This window comes from Biomphalaria glabrata, chromosome 11 (genome assembly GCF_947242115.1).
Source record: "Biomphalaria glabrata chromosome 11, xgBioGlab47.1, whole genome shotgun sequence".
Taxonomy (NCBI): domain Eukaryota; kingdom Metazoa; phylum Mollusca; class Gastropoda; family Planorbidae; genus Biomphalaria; species Biomphalaria glabrata.
This window is the reverse complement of record NC_074721.1, coordinates 14,225,447-14,253,014: the sequence shown is the minus strand read 5'-3', so window position 1 is coordinate 14,253,014 and position 27,568 is coordinate 14,225,447. Positions and strand designations below refer to the sequence as shown.

General features: G+C 33.8%; 1 protein-coding gene across 2 annotated transcripts; it reads right to left on the bottom strand.

The window, feature by feature from the left end:
• Positions 1-355: 355 nt before the first annotated feature.
• LOC106054825 (kinesin-like protein KIF28P) lies at positions 356-26,297 on the bottom strand. 2 transcript variants are annotated; one of them, XM_056004413.1, is made up of 25 exons: positions 26,043-26,297; positions 25,175-25,379; positions 24,222-24,354; positions 24,033-24,112; positions 23,545-23,662; positions 22,436-22,547; positions 15,520-15,627; positions 15,007-15,140; positions 14,480-14,550; positions 14,137-14,197; positions 13,537-13,701; positions 13,045-13,169; positions 12,101-12,276; positions 11,854-11,985; positions 11,072-11,223; positions 10,384-10,532; positions 9,802-9,936; positions 9,459-9,542; positions 9,151-9,213; positions 8,154-8,300; positions 7,579-7,704; positions 6,228-6,380; positions 5,531-5,611; positions 5,144-5,282; positions 356-1,854 (listed from the first exon to the last, which is right to left on the bottom strand). In XM_056004413.1, the coding sequence occupies exons 1-25, from the start codon at positions 26,084-26,086 to the stop codon at positions 1,697-1,699; spliced, it is 3,051 nt and encodes a 1,016-aa protein (XP_055860388.1). In that variant the 5' UTR covers positions 26,087-26,297; the 3' UTR covers positions 356-1,696. The 2 variants fall into 2 exon arrangements, with proteins under 2 accessions (XP_055860388.1, XP_055860389.1); XM_056004414.1 differs by having other exon boundaries at positions 1,715-1,854; positions 5,134-5,282.
• Between the last annotated feature and the right edge of the window lie 1,271 nt (positions 26,298-27,568).

Below are 27,568 nucleotides of genomic sequence, written 5' to 3'. Positions count from 1 at the left end.
TACTTGTAGGCTATATATTTTAAAAGAATAATGTGTACCTATTATGTCAGCAAATGGTGTGCGACCCAGTTACTTAAAAGAACCTTTTCTGTGTGGCCTTATTATTGATTTTAATCAATCTGAAATGTAAATAAATGTGTGTGCACAGATAGCATCACATAATGAAAAGAAATATCAAGGTAGCAGTAGAATTATTGATTATCTTCAAGAAAACAAGTTTACCAACAAATGGCATTGTTCATGAGATGATGTTGAGAACAGGATTAAGATTTGGGCAATGGTTTGGATAGACATGCATTATATAGACATTTCCACTTCATCTAAACACTACAGATTTGCAAAAAGCTAAAAAGTTGTTGTTTTTTTAATTGGCCTTTATTTGTTTTGATTTAAGACAAATTAAAAATGTTTTTGTTAACATAAGAAACTGACAAAATAATGAAAGATAAGTACTTCAACAAGTTTATATCACAGCTGAGGCCAACATAACAAAAATCTATTTTAAATCAAAGCTAAAGTAATAACATATAGTTAAAACAATGACATGTTAACATGTCTAAACTTAGCATGAAGTATAATTATGTACACTTTTTAATTTTTCAGCAGCTGGCTGACAATTTAAAAAAAATAATTTTGTTTGCATTCTCATTTTAAAAGTACAATTTATTACATCTAATATTTGTCAATGTATTAGATTATCAGCAGTATAACATCAAATTATTCACAAATAAAAAAATGAGACTGAAATTGGAAACTATATTGATAAAGTTTTGGCAAAATATACAATCTAGTACATAAGTGTGCAGGGTCACTTGACCATATTATTTTTAAGTTATTTAAATATATAAAATATATAGTATCAAATAATAATAGATATTATTGCACACATCATGTGAATAATTCATGTACTTGTAGTTTCATTATAACAGTAAATTCAAAGTATAAATTGATAGTGCAAGTTGAACAGTTTTGAAATCAAGTTTAAAAAAAAATTGCTTTCATTTTGAAATAATCAAGAAAGAAAATTCTAATACAATGAGACACTGAATTTGTAATGCACTTAACACAATGAGACACTGAATCTGTTTTAAATGTACAAGAAAAATTTTTTTTGTAAGGAACCGTTACAGTATTAAAAGTAACTGTTGTACTATTTTTAGTTTGGCACCAATTATAAGTGTTATAAAAAAATAAACTTAAAAGAGCACATGTTGTATTATGAAACTATAAATGACTTGTGCAGATCATGCAAAGGTCAGATGCAGCACTGGCTGAGCCGTAAAGCGCTTGGCTTCCGAACCTTATGTCCTGGTGAAGTCTAGGATTTTTAATTTCTGGGTTCTTTGTGTGCCCCTGAGTCCACCCAGCTCTAATGGGTACCTGACATTAGATGGGTAAAAGTAAAGATGATTGGTCTTTATGCTGGCCACATGACACCTTTGTTAACCGTAGGCCACAGAAACAGATAAATGACATATCACATCAAAAACTTTCAACTGTACATACAAAAATATGAAAAACAAAATTTCAAGAGACTAACTTAAGGACAAATGTACAATAAATGGTAAGATACTGAGTTCGATTTAAAGTGTTATCAGTCAATAAATAATTTATCTACACATTGTTTATGTACAAGCACATATCATTTGAAATAATATTACAAGAGCTAGAATCAGTTATGTAGTATTGTAAATGATTACAGAACAACGCAGAGTGAAGATTTTTTAGATTCTGAACTCGGACTTTTTGAATTTTTTCTAGATGAATCTTCTTTCTTTTTTTCCTTGCCATTTGATGTGGTTTTCGGTTTATCTTCATTGTCAGAATCGGAGTCTGAGCTTGAGTCATCATCATCTATAAATATTACACATGAAGATATATATATATATATATATATATATGTGTGTGTGTGAATATATATATATATATAGAGAGAGAGAGAGAGAGAAAGAGAGAGAGATGTTTAATTGACCAGAATACTTAGCTGCAGTGGTTCTCATCTTTTTTTTTACACTACTACAAAATATATATTCCATTGATTGTAATATTTTAACATTTTAATGATGTTAACTCACTTATCTCTTTATCAATAAACTATTTTTTTTTAAAGTGATTAAGGTCTCATTTTTAAGAATGAAGTTTTTGGATAACAGCTTAAAGCCCTAGCCAAAGGCTAAGAAATATTTGTATCTTGTTATAGCTTTCATGGATCCTATCACCTTTTTTAAACAAATGTGATGACAATTACACACTTTGAAAGCATCATTGGAAAAAAAAAATGTACTGAAATTATCTGATAGGATAAATTTATTCCATGGGACTGTGGTGAAGCCAAAGTAATCATATTAATCTTAAATATAAATTATTTTACAAGTCCTTATTTATATTCATTTATACTTTATTCTATGTGGCGGCTGATGTTTTTTTGTTTTAATTATTATAAATAATTTTTTAACTTTTTATACTAGTCACATAGAAACAGTAATTTGAGTAATGTAAATGATTATATCAGGAAAATAAAGATATTATAATTATATTAAAAAAACTTAAAAATAATAATTAATAAAAAATACAAAACCCAAAAGAAAAATCTTACTCTGGAATAAATGTAACCTAACACAACTACATCAAGCTGCACTAAACTTTCAACAAACATTCTTATTAGAAAAAGACATTAACCAACCAGTCGATGACCTCTGGAATTTCATTAAAAACCATCTTAAAAGCATAATAGAAAATCATATACCAACTAAATACACATGAAACAAAATAAATAAATGCTGGTTTAATAATAGACTAAAGAAGCTTTGTAAACAGAAGGAAAACCTCTATAGAAAATTTAAAGAAACTAATGCAGAAAGAGTTTACAAAAAGTATATAAAAATTAAACACTTAACCCAAAAAGTAAGCAGACAGCTGCAGAGTGAATACATAAACAATGTAATATCTAAAGATAACAACAAAAACCTATGGTCATACATTAAGTCTAAGAAAATGGAAACAACAGGCGTAGCGCCATTAAAAGATGAACATAACATAATACATAATGATAATGAAACTAAAGCAAACATTCTAAACAAATACTTTGCATCAGCATTCTCAGCCCCAGGAGACAAAGACATATTACTGAATTTGAACCAAGTAGACAACATAGAAGATATAGTAGTACAAGAAAATGGAATTCAAAAACTATTAGCCAACACCAAACCAAATAAAGCTTCTGGACCTGATGGAATTCCAGCTAGATTACTCAAAGAACTAAGTAATGAGCTAGCCCCAGTGTTCAAAATACTCTTTCAGGCTTCACTTAACCAGGGCAGAGTACCAAAGGACTGGAAAGAAGCTAATGTCACCCCCCTATTTAAAAAAGGAGAAAAATCTGACCCAGGGAACTACAGACCAGTATCACTTACCAGCATCACATGTAAAATCCTAGAACACATAATATGTAGCAACATCATAAACCACTTAGACAAACATAATGTCCTCACACCATACCAACATGGCTTTAGGAAATATAGATCATGTGAAACACAACTAATAGGACTAATTGATGATTTTTCAAAAGGTTTAGATAATAGTGAACAAATAGATGCTATCTTACTAGATTTTTCTAAGGCTTTTGACAAAGTTCACCACCATAGTTTGCTTAAAAAATTAAAATATTTCGGCATTAATGGTCCACTGCATCAGTGGATTAAAGACTTTCTGATAGGGAGAGAACAAACTGTAATAATAAATGGCTCTAAATCAACACCGATAACAGTAAACTCAGGTGTACCTCAAGGTACAGTCTTGGGTCCACTACTATTTTTAATTTACATAAATGATTTACCAAATTGCATTAGTTCAGGAACAAAAGTCAGATTATTTGCAGACGATTGCATAATATATAGAACAATAAAAACAACACAAGACACAGATATTTTACAAAGAGAATTAGATGAATTACAGAAATGGGAATCAAATTGGAGCATGTCTTTCCACCCAGAAAAATGTCAGTTGTTAAGAGTAACAAAAAAACTAAAACAAATTAATTCCACTTATCTTATTCATGGCAAACCAGTATCACAGACTAAAAACGCAAAATACCTAGGTGTTATAATAAATGAAAAACTATCATGGAATCCACATATTGATGAAACTACAAAAAAATCAAACAAAGCATTAGGATTTATTAAAAGAAATTTCTATAAATCAAATAAGAACATAAAACTAAAATGTTACTTAACCTTGGTTAGGCCAATAATAGAATATGCATCCTCCGTTTGGGACCCCTCAACTCAAGAAAACATTAAGAAACTGGAACAGACACAAAATAGAGCAGTGAGATTCATAACAAACGAATATTCACGTTTGACTAGAGTAACACCTTTAGTAAAATCACTAAATTTAGAAAGCCTTCAGGACAGAAGGCTCAAAAGTAAAGTAGCAATCATACATAAAACACTGAACCATAATCTTCAAATACAAAAACAAAATTTAATAAAATACTCTGAAAGACACAAAGATAAATGTACATTCCTCGTCCCATATGCTAGGACAAATTTGTACAAATACTCCTTCTTCCCTAGTGCTATTAGAGCATGGAATGGGTTGCCTGAGCTAGCCAGGAAAACCAGTGACTTGGCAGAATTTAAGTCATTGGTTAATATGCATGACTAAATGCATGACGCGTAGGACGTAATCATCTTCTTTTTTGAAGTAACGTCTGTATTATATAAGATAAACTTTATTTTAATGTAAATAAATGACATAGTAAATGTAATGACATAGAAGTCCTTCTGCTACATTGACATTACAATCTTTACTTCATTTTAAAAGGCCAGCTATTCAGTGCACTAAGAGATTCAGAAAACTGATTTTTTTTTCCCTTTCAGTGTAGATAAGTAATACTTCTTTTCAAGGCAGGATATATTTTTGCTACAAGAACCAAAAGATGTGCAGCATTCACCAACTCTTAAGCTGTTTGACTAATTTTACATACTTTCTACTCTGACACCACTAGATTGAATTAATTCACCAACTCATAAGCAGTTTGTCTAATTCTACAAAATAATTTCTACTCTGACACCACTAAAATTGTATTAGCTACTGTTGGTACATCTAGAATGTGGAGTTATAAAGACGTACCAGTGTTTACCTTTTTCCTTGGGAATGAGACTGATACATTTCTGGGCCTGGTCTTCAGTGCCAGCTGTATAAATCTTAGAAATCAAATCTGTAGAAATTTTCTTCTTCTTGTGTTCAGTAGCTGCTTCCAGCATTTGTCGTATGTGCCGCTAAAAAAGCAAAATAATATTTATTATTATTTTCTTAGCAAAAATCCTAAAATTGAACTATGAAATGTAAAACTGATGTCAAAATATATCTTTAAAAAATGATGGTGTTTGTTAGTCAGAATATCACACACACATTTAATTCACTTTTCAGTGTGCAATTTATTTTTTTTTACTTTTTTTTTAAATATCAAATCTACAATATAAAAAAAAACCTACAAGTTTGTAAAGTAGCTGAAGTGATAACTCACCAACTTAGCTTCCATTTTTTCTTGTCGTTTCCTCAACATGCTGACTTCCATCATGTACTTCACTTTCTCTGCATCAAATCTCTAGAAACAAATATTGTGTAAATCAGCTGATTCAATTTGAGTCATAAAACATTTAGAATGCTTATTATTTGTTTATATTAATTTATCTGAACCATAAGTGTTTTCTTCAGAACTACACAAAAAAACATTTTAAAAAACTAGAATTTCCACTGGATGAATACAACAAAAAAAAAACATTACTCATATCTCAAAAGTAATTGCATATTATTGTGCATTTTCATTTATTGTAGTTTAGAATCTCTAGCATTTAACACAAATTCGAGGCCTTTTTATGATACAAAATGTGTATAATCCACTTTGGACTATTGTCATATTTTTTTGTTATATTTGTACTCATATTTTTGTTCAAACCTTGACTACATGTTATTAAAAGAAGAAGAATAAAAGAGACAGACACAAAGCAATAATAACAAACTTGAGAGACATGAACGCAATGACCATTAGAACAAGGGAGACTACAAAAGAAAAGGCAAAGCAAACACAACAGTTCTGAGTGTGAATTGCACAATCCTGCATGAAATTTGAGCTAAGATGTAATAATCTTCATTTCTGATGGAGCATCACATACATATAAAACAAACATATAAAACCAAAAAAACATCAAGAGATTGCAAACCTTCAAGTTATCATTTGCAGCTGCTACACCTCCTTTAGCTTTAGCATCTGCTAGGATGGCCATTTTAGTGTTGACACTTTTTTTCTCTTTAGGAGGTTTTTGTTTTCCCCAGATCTGAACCATCACAGCACTTTCTTTCAAGAAGTTGAGCAACTAGGATTGAAAGATTTCACAGTTGGAAATAAGCTTTGAATAATGTTTTTTATTAATGGAAATGAGATCATTCACTTTTATATTATGTCTACAGAGCTTGTGCGAGATTCAACCTTGTTGAGATGTCCAAAAAGGTTTAAAATAAATCTTTCTATGAACCTTTAACCAGGGAAAGGCTTTTATCCTGTGTAAAAGGTTGAAGGATTGGCTTTTCCCCAAACCTTCTGTTTGTTCTCATTTCTAACCTATCTGCTTCTCTACTGAGATGTCACACTAAGGCAATGGCTGGTATCCTGATTCAAGTAATTTGATTGTCATTTTTTTGAATTACGCTCTTAAAAGTATGACTTAAAAAAGAAATGTGAATGTGTGAATGGATGTATGCATCTCTGAAAATGACACCACAGGGTAAGAGAAAAAGAGGCAGATCAAAAGAAACATGGATAATGTCAATGAAAAATGTGCTGAAAAAAATGGTCAAACAATTTCAAAAGTCAGAGGTTATAAGCCTGAAATACTGTGAAATAGCAATCAGGTTAAATGTTCTGATGGTCAGTGAAAGTTATAATTGTTGCGATTTCAGAATAATGCATATGGCTTACACCTAAGTTACATTCATGTACATAAATACTGATGAATTACAAAATATGAACAACAGCCATTGTTGTTGACTTTTGAAAGTATAATACTGAATGTTACAATTTCAAAACTGTCCAACATCTTTGCTTATTGTGATGTTTCTAATTAAATTCAGCACGTGTGTAGATAATATTCTAATAATATAACCATTGATCAAAATGGTAATGGGCTGTTGATTTATTTTGAAAGATTTTTGTGCTGCTAAAAAATGTATTAAATAAATAAAAAAGGAATAGTGTCACAGGAAATGAAGATGATTAAAGATGTGCCCTTACTTCTAATTCTAAATACAAACAGCTTAGATTAGTTAGCATTTGGTGTCAATCAAAATATATAGTCAGACCCTTTCATTTTTTATAAGTTAGTAATTGTTTTATACTTGTATTATAATTGCTATTTTTATTAGTTATTTTTATACATATATGAAAGTGTGCTATCAAAATATGATGTAATTGTGTTGATTGGTATAAGGAAAAACAGCATGCATTAAAAAAATACTTTTAATAATCTTTTGCAAATTTTTTCTTCAAAAGGTTAGAATTTTTTCTCATTAGCTTACATCATCCTCAGCTTTAGGGAAGCTTAGAACTCTCTTGTGATTCCAGTCCGGGTTGCTGGTGTTTTTCACTATTTCTGTTGTAGTGAACTTTTCTTCTTTGTAAAAAACATACTTGGCATAAACATCCTGTCAGGGGAAAATGTGTGAGTGGTGCAGATTGTATTCTCTTGTTTAGATGCATAAACATAAATAATCCTATACCAACATAATAAATATAAAGTGGCATAAAAATAGCAGAGCAAATAATGTGTTTACACTTGAACATTTTAAATCACACATTCATAAATTTACTTTATTAAATGTAGCATAATGCATTCAATCATATAGCAACAATGAATTCTAAAAAGCAATTATCCAGATGTTGCTTGTCTCGATAGTTATGTATTCTATTGTACTGCATTTTGTTTCATGAGGTTATGTAGTATGCACTTCAGACATACATAATGATGGTCCTGAGTTCAAGCCCACTGCCATCCCTGTAGACTATCCAGTGAAATAATGGCTCATGCAGCAAGTGTTTACCCAGGACCTGCTAGGCAAACTTAGATAGCCATATTCAAAACAACTGCACTTACTGTAAAGTTGGTAGGTAGACCTCTGGCACTAACAATCTTGAACAGAAAATGGACAGGTTTATCTAATAACAACTTAGGATCTTCAACATAGACATCATCTTTTTCTGTGTATTCTTTACCCTTAGCATCACATGGACTGACTTCAACCTTTAGAAATATATAAGCAACAAATCAATTACTAAAACTTACACATCTTGGATTCAATAGTATCTTTACTTTAGACCATTTAGGTTTAACAGCATCTTTACTTTAGACCATTAAATTGAACAGAACCTTTATGTTAGAACATTAGGTTAAACAGAAACCTACTTTATACCATTAACTTATACAGTGTATTAACTTAAGACCATTAGGTTAGAATGGGATAAATAAAACAAAGTTTTTAAAAATTTTCTAATAACTTTTTTTTCACTGACTGTAAAGTTTCAAGACAATACATTGAGCAGTTATGCTGTATGATCCAAATATGACAGTCATTAAGGACTGTTTTATTTTTCTTTGAAAACTTAGTTGATTGGCTAAAAACTAAAATGTTTCTTGTCAAATGCTATTGGAAAATGTTGTCAATCATTTGCAGTTATCTACTTTTGAATGCTTTTATAAATATTTATGTTTTTACTTGCAGACTTAATGGCCATTCTAAAAAAGACTGCTGACTATCCTTTAATAAGTCATTTGGGAGTCACAACATTGCCTGTCAATAGTGCTGATATGCTCAAGAAAAAAATAAATGATGGAAGACTTCAGAACATCATGAATAATTAATTTGAAAACTAAATTTGAGTTCCAATAGCAAAAATTAAATACTCCTTCCACCTGACAATGGCCTAAAGTGATAGACTTGATACATTTTAGTGATTTGAACTGGGAGAGCTAACCATGAAAAATTGTAGCCTTATGACAATTAATAGAGAATTGATTAAAGAAATTAAATCAGATTGTTTCATCTTAAATGTAGAGCATCAGGCCATACTAACATATACACATATAAACTTACATTCAGCAGTCCAACCTTAGCACCTCTGAAGTCTGTAATATCAAGTTGTACCTTAGATTCAATCTAGAAGAAAAAAAAAGTATTTTGCAAGTAACAAAACTTTCATTTAGACATTAATTTTCAGCTGATATAATTATTTATTAGATTTTGAAATTTTAGAAATATCTTTTTCCCCAACATTTCAAATAAACAGTTAGATTATAAGATACTTAGACAAAGACTTTTTGACAGAGTTTGCAAAAAGCCTGAAATTTTATGTGTTCATATAGAAAAAAGTGGCAGATATACTTTAAATTACATCAACCTACCATGTAGGCCAAAGATTGCATCCAGACTTTAACACTACCAATATGAAAGTCAGCTGAGTAATCTTCATCAAATGGATCTTTCTCCTGTTTCACAGAGAGTAGCTGATTAACAATGAGTAACTAAAAAATTTTCTTTCTTATCAAGTTCTAGATATTTATCAACTTAACCAATAAATCTGAACTTCCAAAAGTTATTTTGTTAAATTAACCAATAACTTTACTTTTTACTATACATCTACAGTACTATTATAATTCATTTGTAATATAATTTATTCTTGTTATATGTATTAATATAAACTAATAAATGTCCTTAATTATGTAATACAAAAAAACATAAAATTACTTTGGGTAGGTCCCACGTCTCTCCATCTAAATAGTTCTGATACATTTCTTGCATAACAAATTTTCTATTGAGAAACTTCTCCCTTGGCCACACCCATTCATGTTTGGTTTCCAAGTTAATTACTCGTATCATAACCTTTAAAAAAAACAAACAAGTATTGTATAGTTAATACATTGATGAGTTGGCAATGCGATGGTAAAAATTGAACTTGTGTACATTTTAGCTGCTTTATATTTGAGCACTCAATAAAGATATAATGCATAAAGCTATTTTCCAAAAATACCCTTAACATCTTTTTAAACAAGTGAATAGCAAATTTCTTGCTTAGAATTTGTTTTAGAGTAAGAGCAAAGAACATATGTGGTCCATCAAATATGTTCTAGTTAGTTTGTACATAATTAGATCTATATTGGAATTATTCCAGGGCAAGCCCTGGATGTGACAAAATATGTAGGTCACAGCTGGGGCTGCGCAGCCACAGGAAATACTGCATTCCTTACTAATCTTCGGACTCAAAGACAAGCCTTATTATTATTATTATTATTGGAATTATTATATTTAACTATCCATCTATCCATTCACCTCAGTTCTTCCAGTCAGTTCACCCCTGGCCTCAGGGGAGACTATCATTAACTCAAACTTCATCTTTTTATCCAAGTCTTCACTAATGGAGTTGGCATTGTCTATAGCAGGCATTAGATCAAGCACATCTTCCTGGAGAAGTGCTTCCTCTGAAAGGCAATAAATACTGTTAGTATCTAGACTTACAAGTATGATTCTCATTCCAGTCATGCCCTACATATGTAGACCTACAATCATATGACCTACATCTACTTAAGATTTACTAAAAGTCCATATAATTGTTAAATCATTTATAGACGTGAACAAGGTAACTTCTTAATGACATGTCTCATTATACAACTATTACTCATTTTGATAAAAGACAATAAAAAAATATACTCTTAAATATCACTAAGGAGATGTTCACTGATAATAAAGTTATAAATTGTAAAAGGAAAGCATACAAAACCATTACAGAGATTATAAAAATAACATTTATCAAACTCCTAAGATAAAGGATAAATTATAGAATGCGTAAAGGCCAGGAGACGACAAAAAAACAACATGAAAATCAGATCTGATGTAAACCTAATATGTCTGCAAGGATTTTCATTTCATATTGTCTACCCTTTTATTTCACATTAACATTAGGTAATAAACAAAATTTAACATAGAGATGTAGATGCAAGCTAATAAATTATCAAGTTACCTTGAGATTTGTTGGAGCTGATGTCAAATCCAGAATGTTTGGCTATTTCCTCTTGCGCCATTTCAAATGTCACCTCTGGGTAAGTTTTCTTTGAGGCATCTCTTTCTTTAGGGTGCACAAACACAAAATACTGTGTTGTCCCAAACAGAACTCTAAATAAAATGTATAAATGAATACATCACATTAAAACTTGTGTCAGGCTCAAAGCTAGTATCCAAATCTAAACATTGATCACTATAAAAAAAAAAAAAAATAGCAGAAGAAAAATCTGCGCATAAAAAATATTTTTCTAAATATATACATGCAAAATAAAAATAGCTAATACTAATAAAATAAACAACCAAAACACAAAACTTATCGTTTGGTTGTTGTTTTTTTGTTAATAGATTTTTTTTTTTAATTCCTTTTATATAGCACACTTTTATGATGGAGCATGCTCAGTGTGCTATGGTTCAATTTCTCTTGTGAGGGAGAGGTGTATGTCTGGGAGGTTTTTCATGTTGTATTTAGGCCCTAAGTAAACACAAAGTAGTTTAATATGGGATTCAAACTCAAGCCATTTTGATAGGTAGCTAAGCAATTTATGTCACTCAGCCACACAGTATTATTCTAATCATATTAATGAATTCCTTCACTTTTCTTTGTACCAAGTTTTCCTATGCAAAAAGCTTAGTCTTTGGGAGAGCCCAAAATATTGATTCAATAGTAATTCCTATTAAAGTGCATACATGAAATCTACTAATAAGTTAGGTGATTCATAAAGCATGAATACTTTCACTCACCTGTCATTGTGGTGCAGCTCAACTTTATCTACAACAGCTTTACCATTATGCATCAATCTGACATTAGGTTCACCTGGTTCAAGTGTAAACTTATCTCCTTCCATCCTAACAATGGCATGTTTAGGAGCAATGCTGTGGAAACAATACACATTTTTGAAGAAGATATCCCTTAAAACTATGCTACCATTCCTTATCAACACCATCTCCATGTACTTTATGATCCCACATAAAAAAGAAAAAAACTCACCCAGGACCAGTTAAAATGAGTTCAGTCTCGCCTTCATCTTTGCCATTGCCAATTTTCTCCGCAGGTGTATCAAAGAAGTTGATGATGTGTCCAGTCAGGAGAGGGTCAGTATTGAGATTGTACATGTGTGCTGTGGTCTTCTTCTTAGCATTGATCTGTGCTTGGACATTGTCTCCCTAAGAGTCAAAATATCACTTTAAAAAATTTGATAAGGAAATAAAACTTACACAATTATAACTATAGTAATTTAATTTTAAAATGCCCAAAATTGGTACTTCATTGAAATTCATAATTTTTAAATACCATATTTTTTTTGTGTCAAACTGCTATTAACTGAATGCTTGAGCAAAATGTCTAATACATCTTGATAAAATGAACTTAAGCTGAATTAATTAAATAAAAAAAAAGGCATTATCATCTAGTTTCGTTTAAATATGAGGGAACAGGAATGTTAAGAAGATCCAGCTATAGCATACACTGTTCATCATATTTGACACAAGTTAAGTAGTAAAGTTCCCCTTTCAGACATTGCGATCTATAGGGTTAATGACGTAAAGGTCATTTGTTTATCACTTCTATGGTCATGGTTAACATGGGTGGCATGTGGCCAGCACAATGACCAGACACCATTATTTTTCCCCAACTAATGTCAGGTACCTATTAGAGCTGGGTGGAGTCAGAGCCGCCCTAAAGATCTTGAAATTCAAAAGCCCAGTCTTAACCAAGATCCAAACCCAGGACTTCCAGTTTGGCAGCCAAGCGCTTTACCACTCAACCACCCCGCCTCCAATATTTGACACAGGTGAAGATTTTTTATGATGGGGTTTTAACATCTGTATTCTGTTACCTTTCCTTTCATGGACTGTAGACTTTCTTCCATTTATTTCATTTGATGTTCTAAAATTTAGGATTATGAATGTAATTGTCAATTTTAAAAGTCTTACACTTAATAGTTGAGCTTCTTTCAGTTTCTCTTCAAAACTTTTTTTCATTTCTTCCATCTCTTTCTCATTATTGGAAAGTCTGGACTTGTACTCTTCTTCCATTTCTGCTTTTAATTTAGCAATTTCTGAAATAAACAAAATATATTAAATACTAAGTTAATTGTTTCATTTATTTTCTTAAAAAGAAAATACTTTGCATGAAGAGATGGCATACAAATTCTTGTTTTTTAATTTTGGTTTCACATTTTTAAATCAACATTTTTACTTGATGCCTTTGAGCTTTATTCCTAGTACAAAGTTTTATATTTTACTGCTTACACAATTCCAAGTTGAACTGCATGTTGATAAAGAATAAGCCCTCAAGCTAGGCACAAGACTGGAAAAGTCTGACCAACAACCTGATATACAACTTTTCATTTTTGCATGTCTTTTTAAAAATGACCTAAATTACAACTAAAACAAAACAAGATGAGAAACTTTAGAGACACTGACCTTCCTCACTGAGGTCCTCATCATCATCCTTCATGACTTCCATCTTCATGTTCCCACCCAGCATGGCTTTCAGCTTTTCATTCTCTTCCTGCAGCTCCCGAATCAGTTTGTCAGTTGGATCTTCATTCACAGTAGCAGATGTCTTAATCTGTTTAGCTCTGTCAGCTGCATGCAGGATTGATAGTGCAATGTAGAGGTGCTAGGGTTTTTCAATACACTAATATATAAGTCTAACTATTCTAAAATTATCTACAACTTTAAGTTTATTTTTATTTGATAATGTTTGTGTATATTAAAAATAAAAACATCACGGTGCCCCCGCTGCGGGGAAAAAGAGGAAACGTGCCTCATATTCTGTTTGACTGCCCCAGACTTGCTGATCTCTGTCTCGACAGGTCTGGGAAACCAAAAATTCTCGACCTGTATGCCGACATTTATGCACTGCGCAAGACAGCAGGGTTTCTGTTCAGGGCTTTTGCAAGAGAGGATTTGAGCCTCTCAAGCCCTCACTCAAATGTAGTTGGATGATGATGATGATGATTAAAAAGAAATAAGAAAAATAAAAAGAAAGTGTTTGAAGTAAAATAAAATACAACTAACCATATCGAAGTGTTGACAAAGATTCTTCATAATTAATGTCAGCTGGGCTGATTGCTGCAATCTATAAATGTTACAATTGATGTTAAACATTCATTCCATTTTTATTTCTTTTATTTTTTTAAAGTAACAAACAGATGTCTATGAACACACTGTATTCAGTTAACATGTTCAGTTTAATACTTTACTTTGGAATTCTAAAAAGGTCTCTATAAAAGAGCGTTTTAAAAAATAATTGACCAAGTAAAACATACTTTGAAAATATTTAAAAAGAAATGCATTGCCTATGTAAAATGTTTCATTTATTAAAAGATACAGATCTGGAGGTCTCAATAGATCTACAAACCATAATAGTTTTGCTGTTTCCACCCAAAGCATTTTTCAACAGTTTGGTCAGTACAGAATCTCGAAAAGGTACTGTAAAAAAGAAAATCGGCTTGAATTATAGTAAAAAAAAATAATTAATGCACATCATTATTGTATCCATCTTTATTGATATATTATGGATGCATGGTCGTGTGGTAGCATATGTCGAAACTGTTGTCTTAATGGTTCTGAGTTTGTACACTTCCATCCCCTGCTGACCTGCAGGAGATTTGCACTAAAATGTTATAATCTTCAGTTTCGAAGGAATGCCCAAAACTGGTAAATACAATGTCCTTTTTTAAAATAAGAAACTAGAGTGAACTAGATCTAATAAATGTAGGGTTGTAGGCATATCAAATCTTATTTATCTGCATTTCTATTAAAAATTAAAATGCCTTATAGCCTACTTATCATCTTACAGAGACTCAACTGCCTAAGTGGTTAAGAGATATACTTATGGGTTACTGTGAAGCAGCTGACAAAAAAAAAACAAGAACAGCAACTCACCCTTGACACTCAATTTTCCAGACGACTTGTCTGCTAAGGCTGCAATACAATTTCCAAGACATGACAAAGATTGGTTGATGGCAGCACCTTCCTTCAAGCGATCTCCTGTGGCGCCAGTACTCTCAGCTCTCTCACTGAAAGACATTAGATAGATTACATAGTACCTTTTTAAAATACAAACCTGGATCCCTAGATTCTAAAAAGCAAATGGCAAATGTACAAAAAAATAATTGATTTTAGATTCTAGAGTAGATAATATCTAGATACGTGTATAATTTTAAAAAAATATACATTTTTGAAAACTTTTGAAATCAAGCTGGGTAACTCTGGTCTATGAAAAGTAGATCTATCAAATGCAGATCTAGATCATCTAGATCTAGAAGAAACATGAACATTTTTGAATATTTTGTACATTTAGATATAGATCCATATAAAATCCTATATGTATTAATATTATATACTGTATATTGGTTCAGAAAGTCCTGATGAAATTGGATAAAATAGTGACACTACCTTCCAGCTAAATCGACCAAATTTATGAGTGCTGACTTGGTTGTGTCTTCTCCGGCAGCATTTCGAAACTTCTGCACAAAGGTGATTCCGACTATTGTGTGGGCGCGGCTTCAAAGTAGATAAAATTGTTATTATAGTAGAGTCTAGTAGCTCTTCATTATTTTAAAAAAATATGTTGCTAACATGGAGGGGGGGGGGAAGACAAATATTAAACAAACAATCATAACATCCTGCTAATGAGCCATCCCACAACCATTTTGTAGCATGCATAACTTGCTGTTCAACATGATTTGCTAATCAAAACTTTCTTCTTCCGGGTTGGGGCCGGCCTTAGGTAATTTACGGCCTTAGGTAATTTACGGCCTTAGGCAAGGTGAATTTGGGGGCTTCAAATGAAATAGAAAAAAAAAATAATGCAATTATTATTTCCATTTCTAATCTAAGGCCGGCCCTGACTAGGGTGAGAGTGGGGGTTGTTAAGAATCATACATTTGACACATCAAGCCATTTGTCATATTAGGCACCATATTAAGAAAGTGTGTATGATGAACTTAATAATTAATTTAATGTTTCAATATGTTAATTGGCTCTCTCTATATATCTATTTGATGTCATTTTAATGTATCAATTAATTTTTTTTCTCTGCTCACTCCTTTGGTGGCTGAAGGCTCCTTCTGCTTTCCTAACAGATGTTCCAAAACAATTTTAGTGCGAAATAAATCTATGACTGTAATTTGAATACATCAAAAAATCAATACTTAATTAGTATCGGCCTTTAAAGTAAAAGTACACAGATGGAGTGTTCTGTTTGATATTCTCAGAAGCATTTAAATAAGGTTTGAATGTCTAAAAATAATTCGCATGCTGATGTAAAGCATTCCATGCTTGCTCAGAAATTAATTATTCATATGGCATATAGATTGTCTTTTTAAGTAGCTGTTAAACTAACTCTACAGTTGTACGGGAGTGCATATGTCACGTTATAGGGAACGAAAAATATTGTATGCTCAGGGTAGCGCTCAAAAAAAAGGTTAGCTAACATCACAGCAGAATTGACCTCAGAGTGCCACTTAAAGCCTGTGTTGTATTCAATATTTACCATCTATCCATGGAACTAGTTGTATCGATTCAATGGGCTGGTCTTTGATTACAGAGATTGATCTCTTCCATTGATTGATCGCGTATTAGGACTTGATGGACAATAGGGTGTGGCTAACGGTCCTTCATTATTAAGCAAAGTTTTTTTTTTTAAAAATATGATACCTACGCCATTAAAAACATGAATATGGCAGAAAGAAAAAAAAAAACCTTTTAAAAAGCAATGCTGAAATTCAAACTTTGGAATATTTTTATGATCAGTATTGGGTGTAACCTTATTGTCTGCTCTGTTTTACTTTCCATTTCACTTTATTCTTTTTACAAAGCTTATTGCTCAGTCAACTCTGTCTGTCTGGTACAATTTTTGTACAAGTCATTTCTCCATAACCCATTCTCGGATCAAGTTGAAACTTTACACAATTGTTTATTGTACCTAACAATACACGAATCAATAAAAAATTAAACAATTAGTTAAATATTTAGGGGTGGTTAATTATTTTGCTTGGTATCGAAAAGGGAAAGAAATGGTACTTTTAGAGAGATATGAACTTATTTCCCTTATTATTTTTGTAATCGTTTTTTCTCCAACTTCCCATCCTCGGCTCAAGATAAAAGTAAAAAAAAAAAAAGATTATATTTATATTTATATATATGCTTTTAAATCTTTTTTTCTTAGGCCTATAATTCATTAGTCGAGAACAACACTTCGTTTAATTTAATTAATTGATGCAGTCATGCAGAACTGACAAATTTTCCAGAAAATGTATTGTGTGTGTGTGTCTCCAATATACGAGAATGTATTTTAAATACCTACCCACCATATTTCTCATTTCTAAAATTTCATCAGCATCGGATCACCTTGATATTAGGTTAAAACACCTGGCCAAAATAGAAGAATGAATAGCAATCGAAAACTCCTCTCTATCTAGAAGAAATGAAGAAAAACGATGACTAGCTATCCCGACAAGACCAACGTATTTGTCTTAGTACTCGACTTAACAGAATGAGACAACATATTGATCCGCAAGCTGAACATTGGGACGTGAAATAAGCCCTTGTGGATTGTCCCCACAGAATGCCGACCATGTCCTTCAAAGCAGCATACTCTATAGAGAGGCCCGAACAAGACTCTGGACCACAAAAGCACCACTAAAAAAGAAAAACTATATGGAGAGCTGCCTGTTGTGGAAACCACTGCACAGAGAAATTATCTGAACCCTCCTTAATAATTAAAAGAACGTAAAAAAAGATAAACCCCCAGAGTTAAGACTAGTGACCACTGATTGAATAATTTAATAACTCAGCTTAATGTTCAGTTTAAAAACATTATAGAATACTTTTCTAGTTGGCATGCGTTTTTTTTTTAAATGTATTGTTGTAACTCCGCTCCCTCGCCACACTGATGGTGCGCACCAGAGCACTATGGAACACAAGAAGTATAAGACATGTTTATACAGGAAGAAGAACTGTTGTAGATCCGACTAAAGTTATGGAGGTCTAGGCTGTCTTAACTCGAGAGAACGTCCTTTGTGCTATCTATGAACTGTGTTGAGGACCTGGGGCGGCACTGGGAAGTGTGTCGGTGGTCTGTATTGGTATTTAGGTAGGAAAGGACTGGTGTCACTTGAGATAGGACATTCTGGGACTTGATGGCTGAAGTGCATGCCTGTTTGTACTGTAAATAAATACCTAGTTTATTCAGTGCCTACCTTAGAGTTACAACAATATTTATCAATCATAGTCTCTTTACAGAAGTTCAGATAACCACGGGAAGTATGAGGTCATAAAATGTAGTCCATTGTATTCCCATAAACTGTAATATTTGCCATGTATTGTATTCCCATAAACTGTAATATTTGCCATGTATTTTATTCCCATAAACTGTAATATTTGCCATGTATTGTATTCCCATAAACTGTAATATTTGCCATGTATTGTATTCCCATAAACTGTAATATTTGCCATGTATTTTATTCCCATAAACTGTAATATTTGCCATGTATTTTATTCCCATAAAAATATTTGCCATGTATTTTAGTCCCATAAACTGTAATATTTGCCATGTATTGTATTCCCATAAACTGTAATATTTGCCATGTATTTTATTCCCATAAACTGTAATATTTGCCATGTATTTTATTCCCATAAACTGTAATATTTGCCATTTATTGTATTCCCATAAACTGTAATATTTGCCATGTATTGTATTCCCATAAACTGTAATATTTGCCATGTATTGTATTCCCATAAACTGTAATATTTGCCATTTATTGTATTCCCATAAACTGTATCTCAGTGGGTTTTTTTTTAAATAGCTTTAATAGCATGCCCAGTGTGCTTTAGTCCAAACTCTTTTTTCTTATGTTGGCAAGTGGGCAGAGAGGTATCCGGAAGAAGGTTTCAATGTTGTCTTGAGGTGCTCAGCACATAAAACTCAGATCGAGTCGGGATTCAAACTCTAGCCCTCTTGACAAGAAAACATTTTTTTAATATCTCTAAGCCACACTAAAGAAAATCAGATGGCAACAATCTGTTTTACGTAATCTTATCTTGTATGATACAGACGTTACTTAAAAAAAGATGATGATTACGTCCTACGCGTCATGCATCTTGTCATGCATGTTGACCAATTACTTAAATTCTGCCAAGCCATTGGTTTTCCTGGCTGGCTAAGTCAACCCATTCCATGCTCTAATAGCACTAAGGAAGAAGGAGCATTTGCACTAATTTGTCCTAGCAAATAGATAATAAAAATTAAATAACGTTTTAACTAGAGCGTGAATGTCCGATAAAATGTGTCATTCCATATCAGAGGTTACGATAAAGCATAATACAGGTCCAGGACCAAGTATCGCCATTTAAGACTGCGTGTCAACTAAAGCAATACAGTCTGTCACTCTAATGTCTATTCTTCGCCATGCCATGCTAAAAATACATTCCGCCAGGTGTAAGGGTTGAAGTTTCAGGTGCGAGTCCCCACGTTATAGTTCCAAATAAAGTCTTACGATTGTTTTAGATTTGGATGAATGGAAGTAGAAACAGTTTTGTGCCACACGACTTCGCCTTGCTTGAGTAGGTGCTACTTGGATCAGGTAGGTCTAACTTATAGGCTAGCTGTTTTGTAAAGGAGCCTCGTGACGTCTAACTTATAGGCTAGCTGTTTTGTAAAGGAGCCTCGTGACGTCTAACTTATAGGCTAGCTGTTTTGTAAAGGAGCCTCGTGACGTCTAACTTATAGGCTAGCTGTTTTGTAAAGGAGCCTCGTGACGTCTAACTTATAGGCTAGCTGTTTTGTAAAGGAGCCTCGTGACGTCTAGCTTATAGGCTAGCTGTTTTGTAAAGGAGCCTCGTGACGTCTAACTTATAGGCTAGCTGTTTTGTAAAGGAGCCTCGTGACGTCTAACTTATAGGCTAGCTGTTTTGTAAAGGAGCCTCGTGACGTCTAGCTTGGTCTATCGGTCTAATAATCAGAATTGCGTGTTACTCAGAATTGCGTGTTACGAGGTATAGAGAGAGAGAGAGAGAGGGAGAAAGAGAGAGAATCTAGAGAGAGAAAGAGAGAGAATCTGGAGAGAGAAATATAGAAAGACAGCATGAGAGAGGTAAAATAAGAGGGAGAGGGGGAAGTTTGAGAAAAAAATATAAAAGAAACATAGAATAAGAGAGAAAAGAGGGAGAGAAGGAGACAGAGATCTAGAGAGAGTGGGAGGGAGAGAAGGAGACAGAGAGATCTAGAGAGAGTGAGAGAGAGAAGGAGACAGAGAGATCTAGAGAGAGTGAGAGAGAGAAAGAGACAGAGAGATCTAGAGAGAGAGAGAGAAGGAGACAGAGAGATCTAGAGAGAGTGAGAGAAGAAGACAGAGAGATCTAGAGAGAGTGAGAGAGAGAAAGAGACAGAGAGATCTAGAGAGAGTGAAAGAGAGAAAGAGACAGAGAGATCTAGAGAGAGTGAGAGAGAGAGAGAAAGAGACAGAGAGATCTAGAGAGAGAGAGAGAGAAGGAGACAGAGAGATCTAGAGAGAGTGAGAGAGAGAAAGTAACAGAGAGATCTAGAGAGAGTGAGAAAGAGAAGGAGACAGAGAGATCTAGAGAGAGTGAGAGAGAGAAGGAGATAGATCTAGAGAGAGTGATGAGGGAGAGATGGGAAGAACGTAAAAGAGAAATATAGAAAGCTAAATAGAATGAGAGAAAATGGAGAGAGAAATGGAAAGAGAGAAAGGGGAACAGGACGAGAAAATAAAGAACGGATGGAAGAGAAACAGGGAGATAAGGAAAGAAGAAGAGATAGAGAGACAACGAAAAATAGAATATGAGAGAGAAAAGAGGGGGAGAATGATAGAGAAAAAAAAGAACGATTTAGAAAATGAGCGGACTTAGTTGTGCAATGTAAGTGTGGGGAAACAGCTGCCAATTGTTTGTGGTTACTCCATTACGACACAGCAGGTTGTCATCAACAAAACCCAATCCATACGTCACTTTATTTGATTCCATAGAAATTATCGACCTGATCGTTGAATCGTGTTTCCGTGCGTAGGACGGTAGGTGTAAGTTGATTGCCCTACCTTCTGGAAAGGACTTATTGAAATTAGGCAAGGGGCGGGAGAGGTGAAGATGAATGGGAAATGAACCAATTATACTACTGACACTTGTCATCAATTTATGGAGCATAGGGTATATTAAAAATACATTATAAATTACATTATTTTATGGCAAGTGTATCATGTGGCAAGTGTATAGTGTGGCAAGTGTATCGTGTGGCAAGTGTATAGTGTGGCAAGAGTATAGTGTGGCAATTGTATCGTGAGACAAGTGTGTCGTGTGACAAGTGTATTGTGTGTCAGGTGTATAGTGTGGCAAGTGTATAGTGTGGCAAGTGTGTCGTGTGGCAAGTGTGTCGTGTAGCAAGTGTATCGTGTAGCAAGTGTGTCATGTGGCAAGTGTATCGTGTGGCAAGTGTGTCGTGTAGCAAGTGTATCGTGTGGCAAGTGTGTCATGTGGCAAGTGTATCGTGTGGCAAGTGTGTCGTGTAGCAAGTGTATCGTGTGGCAAGTGTGTCATGTAGCAAGTGTATCGTGTGGCAAGTGTGTCGTGTAGCAAGTGTATCGTGTGGCAAGTGTGTCATGTAGCAAGTGTATCGTGTGGCAAGTGTGTCGTGTAGCAAGTGTATCGTGTGGCAAGTGTGTCGTGTGGCAAGTGTATAGTGTGGCAAGAGTATAGTGTGGCAATTGCATCGTGAGACAAGTGTGTCGTGTGACAAGTGTATTGTGTGGCAGGTGTATCGTGTGGCAAGTGTATCGTGTGGCAAGTGTGTCGTGTAGCAAGTGTATCGTGTGGCAAGTGTGTCATGTTGCAAGTGTATCGTGTGGCAAGTGTGTCGTGTAGCAAGTGTATCGTGTGGCAAGTGTGTCATGTAGCAAGTGTGTCGTGTGGCAAGAGTATAGGGTGGCAATTGTATCGTGAGACAAGTGTGTCGTGTGACAAGTGTATCGTGTGGAAAGTGTGTCTTGTGGCAAGTGTGTTGTGTGGCAAGTGTGTGGTGTGGCAAATGTATCGTGTGACAAGTGTATAGTGTTGCAAGTGTAAAGTGAGACAAGCGTGTCGTGTGTCAAGTGTGTCGTGTGACAAGTGTGTCGTGTGGCAAGTGTATCGTGTGGTTGGGAACAACAGCTTCAATTTTTTCCCTCTCTACAGCATATGGTTAAAGTGATAGGATCAGTCAGAATACTTAAGCGTCCAGTTCTTTACTAGCATTGAAATCCAGGATCCTTAGAGCAACAACCAAAGTGACATTTTTTTTGCCAGAAATGTTAAGATGTACCTGCTGGTTGCATTCATGTTGGTAGCAGCCACTGTCCTATTTCTTGTTCCTTCATCCATTTTCAGTTCAATATCTTTGTAACTCTGTACAGGAACGACCAGCAAGTCTTCAACTGTGTACCAGAAAAAAATAGAGATACAATTTAACCATTTTTGTACCAATAAACGCAGAGTTTTAGGTACCACTTTCACACATTGCGATCTATGGTAATGTAAAGTTCATATGATGATTGAACTCAGTTCATATGTTTCAATGGCCGAAGGTTAAAGTGGGTGTCACGTGGCCATAACAACGACCAACAGCTTTTACTTCCCCGACGTATGTCAGGTACCCAGTAAAGTTGGTTGAACTCAGAGGCGTCCTAAAATTTCCGATGGTTGAACTCAAAGGCGTCCTAAAATTTCCGATGGTTGAACTCAGAGGCGTCCTAAAATTTCCGATGGTTGAACTCAGAGGCGTCCTAAAATTTCCGATGGTTGAACTCAGAGGCGTCCTAAAATTTCCGAAGATCATAATGCTAGTTTTCAGCAGCTTTCGAATTCTAGACCCCTCGGTACAGAAGCCAAGCGCTTTAGCAGCCAGCTACAACGCCGCAACAGCTCTAATACTACATAGACTACTACAATATTTGATACAAGACCAGTGTTGCCCTGTATATTGGACAACTGATTTCAGCCAATGAGGACATTGAGATTATTGCAGTTGAATAGCAATCAATATCTCATTTAAATCTCTGTATTAAGCTTTATTTTATGTATTTTACCATCATCTTAATTTAATAAGGAGGACGATGTATATGTTAAAGCTTCTCATTCGAAACTTTTAAAGTTGTAAACGTCAGAATGGAAGACTATTAGGCTTACTTTATATCTGAAATAAAACGGACGGAACGGGACATGAAAGCTCCATCCGAAAGTTTATTAAATTAGAAATGCTTAAGTCTATATGGATATGATATGACTACGTGTAGATGTAGACCTATATGCCTAAGTCATGTAAGCCTATATGCATACGATTAGCTGTATATGTCTAAATCTAGATGTATGTGTCTATGTCTAGATGTGCATGCCTAGTTTTAATTGCGTACACTTTAAATTTTAAAAAAATACCATAGAATCCAGACTTGGGATGTTGTCTTATCCTAAGACCACCTCTCTTATTTCCGCCGTTTGGGTCAAGTAGATCTCTGACTTGTTCGTTATATATCTCCAGCATGCTAAAGGTGACCTTGAAAAAAAAAAGTAGGCTAGACAGTATGCATAGAATTTGATTTGATTTTGATTTTGGGCACATCGGCACAATTTAGGCCACGTCGTGCCTGCAGTATGCATAGAAAATAAATTAATTGTCTTATAGATTGTTTTTGATTTGTTATACATTTTTGTCAATGAAGCAAGACTCTTTTTGTTTCACTTTAAAGTTGTTTCTTTTAATTCAGTCTTCAACGCAGACACTTTTCATTTAGCACTAGGCTAAGCTAATTTTAACAGAAGTTGGTTCTTGGGTCTGTCGTGATACAACTCGATACACTGACATGTTTCTAAGCTATTAGCATACAATCAAAGTACAAACGCTGTTTCGATATGACAAAACTTACTTCAAACTCAGTTTTATCCCCAGATTTTTTTTTCTCGTCGATTCCTTTGAATATATTTTCACAGAACAATGGGACAACACCTGTTAATGAATATTAGACTTCAAATAACTGTACAAACTAAAGAAAATATCATGAGTTTTGTGTTTAAAAAGGAAGAAAAAAAAAGATTATCGAAAGCATTAAGAGCACCTTTATTGATCCCATATCCAACAATGGACCAGCTTTTGCCTGACCCGGTCTGACCATAGGCGAACAAGGTGGAATTGAAACCTTCCCATGCATTTTTTAGAACGCCGTCTCCCAGGTCTTGGTAAACTTTTTTCTATGGATACAAATACAAGTTAAAACATGATTTATGAACAGACTGTGTAGCAATCGTTAAGAGCTGCATCACGTGATTTCAGCAGAATGAAGTATTGCGTTAAAAAAAAAATTCAATATAGTTTTTTTGCGTTTTCTTTTTGTCTGTGATCTCTCTTTAGCTAGGAGCTCTTCACTAACATGTATGTGTCGTCAATTTAGCACAATGATGTCATAAGTAGTTCTATAAAGGTAAAAGTAAAGTGCCCTTGTCAAACATAGTATCAAAGGTATACGTTTACGATTAAGTAGCTGTTGGTATGGTGCCCAGAAAGACAAAAAGATAAAAGCACATTCCTAGTTCCATACGCTAGGACAGATTTGTACAAATACTCCTTCTTCCCTAGTGCTATTAGATCATGGAATGGGTTGCCGGAGTTAGCCAGGAAAACCAGTGACTTAGCAGAATTTAGATCACTGGTTAATATGCATGACTAAACGTATGACGCGTAGGACGTAATCATCTTCTTTTTTTTTAAGTAACGTCTGTATTATATAACATAAGATATCTAATTTTAAAACAAGCAACTTGCATCTTAAAATTTTCACGAACATCAAAACATGTGCAATAAATTACAATTTGTAATTATTTATATGAATGTTTTAAACGTAATGATTCGTGTACTTTAATGAAAACAAAACATTTTGGGTGTTGGACAGTTATAAGAGGTGTGTTTTATTTAGAATAGTAAAAACAATGTGAAAAAAATCATAAAATTTTTTGAACAAAAAAACTACATTGAGTTTTGAAAGGGAAAAACTTTCTCAAAACAAGACATCACCTGATCAGCAAACTTTTTCCCGTTTGGCTGTGAAGTATCTGGAACTATGGCTCCATCTGGCTGTTCCTTGAAGCCATCATGAGACCAGTAGCTGTAGTCAAAATTAAACTTTTTCTCCTCTCCGTTGGTTGGATTCCTGATGGCCGTACTCTGACCATTCATGTCAATAATAAGAGCAGCATTTCTGGTCTTCTCTCTTGAGTTGTTGGTTGTGTTAAGGAAAATTAAGTTACAAAGTCATCAAGTTACATTATGTGCCAATGAAATCACTTAGGAAAGCACACAAGTAACTCTTTTTTTTTCCCTAATTTTTTTCAGAGCTTGTTTCAAAACTATCAGTAATACGCATTGATATCATACAAAAGAAAAAAAAAGCAAACACACTAATAAAGTTTTAACCTTGATTAAAAATCTCCTGTTCATCTACAACAAAACCACCAAAATCGTGGAGACATCTGAGCTGCTTAATGGAGACTTTTTATGCTTGTAGTTTTAGATCATAACATTTTCAAGCGATGGTTAACAAATAGGCCTACAAATTTACTTTCCTTTATAAATTTTGCAATTATTTAAAAAAATTAAGAATTCATTGGGACTTTTATCTCCATTGTACTAATTGAAAATAATTAATATCGGCGGTATGAGCCCTCCCCCCCCCCCCCCCAAAAAAAAAAAATATGCGTAAGCCCATAAAAGAAAATAAAAATAAAAAAATGAATGATAAAAAAAGAAAATCTATTTGACGCTGGGCTACATACATACTTACCTATATAAGGCGGCAAATACTCACTCTGCACTCACAAATTCACACATGCACTCACCTATACACATAAACACACATCCAATAAAAAACGATATCAAGGATATGAAAGGCCTAACTCTGACAGCGACTTTCACGTTTTCTTCTGGCATCTTGTAAGATCAAAATTTTAAATCCTCAAAGAATATATTAAAAAGTCCTAAAGAATGTAGACCTAATCAGCTATTTGAATTCGCTCTAACTAGCAGACGTGCTTTTGACTGACGTTAATCTAGGGCACTTGGCGGGGAATACAGTGCCTGAGCACGCTGACAGCCATGTCGATACGGTTGTTGACAGTTTTCACGCTTGTTGCTAGGGACATGATGTCACAAGATAACAATAGCTTTTTTTTTTTCATGGTCTGTTTTGTTTACCTATCACTTTGACTATGACAATGGCTTCTTTCTACCCCCCAAGTTACTGCAACACCCACTTAAGTAGGCCTGTTAGGTTTACTTTCAGTAACGAGCCATTGAAAAGTAATGAAAGAAAATCAAGCTTTTGATAAGATGAACTAAATGATAAACTTAGAAAACAGGACACGGAGGTAATGACCTCTTCCTATTTTGAATAGCCTTAATGTGCTCGTGCAATCTACATATCTAGTTCTGTATTGATTGAATACATGAAATGCAGAGTAAACTAATTCACTAAGAACTGACCTATATCTCTTCTCAAGCCATTTACTTTGTAAGCATTGCATCGATCTATCGACCCGTAGTTTTTATACTAAAATGATTTTTTGGGCAAGTGGCGCGGGAAGGGGGGAGCGGGAAAAAAAAGGGGGGGGGGATACAATGCATAATTATCGTTCGTTGATCAGTAAGCTCCCCCTTTTCACATCGATATTATTATAATGCGAATTTCATGTTAGCCCATACACGCTTTTCTGTGAACATTCACTTTCAAGTGAATTGTCCTAAACTAATATCGAGACGGCTAAATCAGACTAGGTGGATTATAAAACATCATCAAGCATCTAAAAAAAAAGTATGGAAGGAGGCTTACAAATCTGATAACTGTGGCGGAGGGTAGTATAATGACATCAAATGTCGTTATATGTAGAGCAGATGGCTATTGTATTTATAACATAAACAATTATTACATTCTATGAATACATAGCATCGTCGATAGAAACGCATATGTAAAGTGTTTGTTACGGGTGAGCTCAGCATCTCACAACACAAGCCAGTTCCTGTCTTGGAGGTTAATATACATTCAATATAGAACGTCTGTTGTTCGCTACATATAGCCTTTGGATATGATGGAAAGTTATTTACAATAAGTAAATTGTTTGGATAACATGAATATAGAATAGACATATAACAGCAAATGCGTAAGCCAAATATATAGAAAGTATTGTTTTATCTCCGTAGTATTACGTTGGTGTCAAATTCTTGGTACTAATAGAGCATAAAGTTTAGAAAAAAAATGCTATACATTTATTCACAACTAAAGTAGAGTGTTACTGTCTTCTAAAAGAGAGTCATACTTTAAGTTTTTTTTCCTTCTACGCTTTTCAATTTTCTAGCCACTTCCGTACCTCGCGCCAGTCACGCTTGATTTATGAATTATTTGCATCAATGTTTTGA

Excerpts from the sequence above, each read along its gene's own strand:
- LOC106054825 (XM_056004413.1), bottom strand. The coding sequence starts at position 26,086 with ATGCCAGAAGAAAACGTGAAAGTCGCTGTCAGAGTTAGGCCTTT. Across the intron at positions 23,663-24,032 it reads GGGATAAAACTGAGTTTGAA|GTCACCTTTAGCATGCTGGA; the intron begins GTAAGTTTTGTC and ends TTTTTTTTCAAG. Across the intron at positions 15,141-15,519 it reads TTGGTCGATTTAGCTGGAAG|TGAGAGAGCTGAGAGTACTG; the intron begins GTAGTGTCACTA and ends AATGTCTTTCAG.